Consider the following 4276-nt stretch of genomic DNA (forward strand, 5'->3'; position numbering starts at 1 on the left):
GATATTGCGGTGAGCCGAGATCATGCCATTGCACTCCAGCCTGGGTAACAAGAGCGAAACTCCGTCTCAAAAAAAAAAGAAAGAAAGAAAAAAGAAAAAAAATGCCCTCTTCTCTATGGGGAGCACCCTGATGCAGACATTATATCTCTCTCCCTTTTCATGGTGTCATCTCTGACCTACCCTCAGAACAGTCCTCCAAATCCTAAGCCTCTAACAACACAGCTTCATACAACAACCACACAGTGCACCTCTTTCTAGGCAGCTTCCTCCCACTCAGGTTCCACACCTCCACCCCCACCCCCACCATGATGCTCCAGGTTCCAGGAGCTGAGAGACTTACTGGGGTCCACATAGGCCCAGCTTGGGTGGAGGGGCACCGCCGTGGGGGCTGGGGGGAAGGCCCCTGCCTTCATCCCCTCCCCAGAGGTGGCCTCCTCATAGGAGGGTGGGGCTGAGGGCACTGCTGGAGCCTCCTTCTTCTCGCCATGGGCCTGCTGCTGCCCCTCAGTCCCGGGGGCCTTGTTAGCCACAGAGAGCTGTGGAGTAGGGGCAGAGAGAGAGACAGACAGTCACCAGGGAAAGGGAGCCTTCCAGCTCCTCCTCACCAACTAACTCCTCAATTCCTGGAACTTCCAACGGTCCTTCCTTACCTGCACTCAGAAGGCAAGAGTGCAGACAAGAATGTCTCTTTGTTATAGACAAGAGAACTGAGCTCCAGAGGGGTCAGGGCTAGCCGGGGCACACGGTGGAGCTGGGACAGGAATGGAGGAAAGAGAAAATTCTTAGGAGTGCCCACCATTGGTTGTCTCTGTTGCTGTCCCTGGGGCAGGGCCTCTGTGGTTCCAGAAAAGGGCCTGGAACATAGTAGACTGTCACAAATAAAAGGTCTTGTCGTCTAATCTTCCTGACATTCGCTAGTTGTATTCTGACCCCTGCTTTAAAATGAGGAGAATGAGGATCAGAGAGTAAGAGTCAAGGTCCAAGGTCACAGAGCTGCGTGTGGCCCACTGAGAGGCAGGGCCTAGGCACCATCCACTGGGATTGGCCTCCTCCTGTTGGGCTGGAAATGATGCAGCGAGAATGGAGAGGGGGGAGAGAAAGGCAACAGAAAGGGAGGAGGAGAGGGAGAAAACAGAAAAGAGGAAAGGCCTTCAGGGTGGAGAAAGGGCAAGAGGACCCTGGCTACGGGTCCTTCTGGCCTCATTCTGTAGGAATCTCAGCCTCTCCCCTAAACCAGAACAGACTCACTGTGGAAGGGGCCTCAGCCGAATCTCTTCCTCCACTGAACAGATGAGGAAACTGAGGCTCAAAGGGAAATGTGCCCATGGCAGGCTGGAAACTCGAGTCCATTTATACTCAGATGTGCCCCTCGCCCCCTGACCCGTGGACACGTTTAGCTTTGGTGAGAGGAGGAGGGCCTGAGCTGGGAGGGCCGGAATGAGGCAGCCAGAGAAGGAAAGATTGGGGTGGAGGTAGGGGGATGTGAAAATTAAAACAGCAACAAAAGGTCCGGCTCTCAGAAAATGGGATTTAGGTCTGATTCCCAGAAGACTCTTAGAACTGAAGGGCCACTGAGGAAGAATGCAGACTTCCTTCTTTGCAAGGCGCATCTGGCTGAGGCGGCCTGGAGACAGGCACGCACCAGAGGACTTCTGGTTCCATCCAAGAAGTCCAGCGGACCCAAGGACCGCTGAGCTAGAGGGGGTCTCCTCCAGCCCCCAACAAGCCTGTGAGTGAGCTGGGTCAAGGGGCAGAGGAGGCAGAGGTCCCCCTCATGCCAGGAAGGGAGCAGCGCCATGAAGTGCCTGGTAGAGGTGGGGTGGGGGTGGAAGGAGAGACTCAGCAGAGGGGGGCTGGAAACTGAACACTCCCCAGGCCTCCCATTCCCTCCCACTCTCCAGCCCCCCTCATCACCCAGATCTGAAGGATCATGCCCACCAAAATCTAGTTCAGCCCCCAGGCTGCCACTCAGCCCCCCCAGAGCTTCCTGGACCCTAATGCCCAGTCCCCCCACAAATACGGCACTCCCAAGTGAGGTCTGACCAATGGCAGGAGGTGGTATCACCCAATGACATCATTTGAGGCCCAAAGAGCTAGCACACCGCAGAGGAGGGTCTGAGGGTCCAGGGAAGGATGCCATTGGCTCTGAAGCTCCTCTCAGAGAAGTAGGGGGAGTGTAGGGGAGGTCCTTCCAGTGTTTTCTCTGCCCAATCCTCAGCAACCCCAAACAGAGGGCCAGAGGACCCTCCCCCTTAGCCCCAGGCCCTAGTGGTTGTATAATTCTACAGGCTACTGACATTACATAAGCCTACTAGGCCAGCCAAGTCTCTGCCCCAGCCCCTCCCCTACAATTCAGGCCCAAAACTGGAGAAGAAGAGATGCTTCCTCCGGATCCATCCATGCCTGGCCAGAACCAAAACAACAATTAGAGCATCCGGTTGCAATGTTGCCATAGCAAGCTCCAAGCACAGGGATGGAGCCAAGACACCCAGATGTGGGCTAACGGCAGGGAGTGGGGTGGGGTTGTTTCTGTGGAGGGTGGGAAAGATGAGCTTATATAGAGTGGTTGGGTTTGGGATTAGAAAGTTGGGCCAGGAGGGTTGCCCGATGGGCACTACCCCTCAGGGCTCACCCTGGCACACACATACCCACTCACACACATACAGTCATACCGGATGCCCAGGCTGACTCCTCACGGGAGGCCTGGGCATCTGTGAGGAGCCTTGTGATGGGGTAGCAGGGAGACAGGGGAGAAGAGGCGCGCCTACGGGAGGGCGGGAAGAGGGCCCGGTCCATTCCTTGACACGGGCCTTTCAGTCCTCTGACTTCAGCAAGGACCACGGAGGACCTTCGAACTAGGGCCAGGGGAGGATGCTTTCGTGGTCCAGAGGGCTTGCTGAGGAGACAGGGAGCTGGGAGCCGGAGGATGGAGGATGCTGTAGGCAGGGGAGATGCCGGTACCTTTCCCTGGGTCATGGTGCCGTCTCTCGGGGAAGGGGTCCCTGAGGCCGGGGCGGCCGCTTGGGTAGCCGCAGCCTGCTTGCGTCTCTTCCTTCCTCCGCGTGGGTTCTAGCAACATCCACTGCAGCCGGGCCAGGCGGGCCGGCGCGTACCATCGGCGCGGGGGGAGGAGGGGGCCGGGCCTGGGAAGATGCTGCGGAGGAGGCTGCGGATTCGCGAGTCCTGGGGGGAGGTGGCCGCGCGCCGCCCCCTTCCTGCCGCTCCCCCCTCCGCCCCCCCACCTCCCCCCTTTGCCCTCCCTTTGGATGAGAGAGCGTTGCGCGCTGCGGAGCAACGCCAGTGGGTGGATCCGCGGGGGATGAGGGGGCGGGGGATGCGGGAACTCCGTGACACGGATCAGCTGACGCTGCCCTCGTGAAACCAGAGCCAGGTGTCAGGGCCTCCTCTCTCCACTGTCTCTCCAACGTCTCTGCACCTCTCTGCAGCTCCAGCTGCGCCTCTGCCTTTTCCCCTCCCTCTTTGGATGCGCCCCTGATTTCTGTCTCCATCTCCACCTCCCCTATCATCGTCTATTTCATCATCCATGGTAGAGGGGAAGGTCTGGGAGTGTAACGTGCTGCCCGCATCTAGGAGGCCTGCGCCCCTGTGGGCCTGGGGCAAGCCAGTAGCCACCTCTCCTTGCTCCTTTTTCCTGTGAAATGCACACAGTAGGTCTCTCCCTGCCTTGTTTCACAGAGACATGGGGTGGGAGGACACCTCTTTTTTTTCTTTCAACCCTGCTGGGATATTTAACGGGGTCTTTCTGGAGACACAGCTAGTTCTGTCTCAAAGCCTCTCCAACCCCTGCCAGAGCTCTCTTCCTGCCTCCACCCTTAGCTTCCATCACTCTGTCTCCATCTTCCCCCGTTCCATTCCTCCCATGCCAGGGCTTGTTCTCCCCGCTTCCCCAGACATGTCCTTGGGACCCAGCCAGCACCAGGCCCCATTTTCTGTAGCTGCTGCAGTGTCACTATGGGGTTTGCAATCTCCAGAGCTGAGATCAAGTCCCAATTTAGTCACCCACTCGCTGCGTGGCCTTGGCAAGGCCCTTAACCTCTCTGAGCTGCAGGGTCTCCTGTGAAAAAGAGGCTTAGAACAGAGCTCTGTCCATCCTAGATTGACTGTCAGACACACAGGTTATTGCAGTAAAAGCACAAAGTGCTTTAAGTATGCGAGGTATTATTAACTGAAGACTCTCCTACCAGAATGCCTTCGGCTGCCCCAGAGCAAGGACCCACAGATCTGCCTAAAAGAAGGATCTGAACCTGCTAGGATG

General features: G+C 57.4%; 1 protein-coding gene across 2 annotated transcripts in view; it reads right to left on the reverse strand.

Annotated features, from left to right (window-relative positions):
- FAIM2 (Fas apoptotic inhibitory molecule 2) overlaps nucleotides 1-3228 on the reverse strand; it is a 33599-nt gene extending 30371 nt beyond the window's left edge. The window contains exons 1-3 of one of the 2 annotated variants that reach the window (XM_037744696.1): nucleotides 2962-3228; nucleotides 797-854; nucleotides 341-536 (exon numbers count right to left, since the gene is read on the reverse strand). In XM_037744696.1, coding sequence (XP_037600624.1) covers nucleotides 341-536; nucleotides 797-799 — 199 coding nt within the window. In that variant the 5' untranslated portion in view covers nucleotides 800-854; nucleotides 2962-3228. The remainder of the gene's footprint in view (nucleotides 1-340; nucleotides 537-796; nucleotides 855-2961) is intronic. The other variant, XM_017545802.2, reaches the window with a different exon arrangement.
- Between the last annotated feature and the right edge of the window lie 1048 nt (nucleotides 3229-4276).

This window comes from Cebus imitator, unplaced genomic scaffold (genome assembly GCF_001604975.1).
Source record: "Cebus imitator isolate Cc_AM_T3 unplaced genomic scaffold, Cebus_imitator-1.0 Scaffold181, whole genome shotgun sequence".
NCBI lineage: Eukaryota > Metazoa > Chordata > Mammalia > Primates > Cebidae > Cebus > Cebus imitator.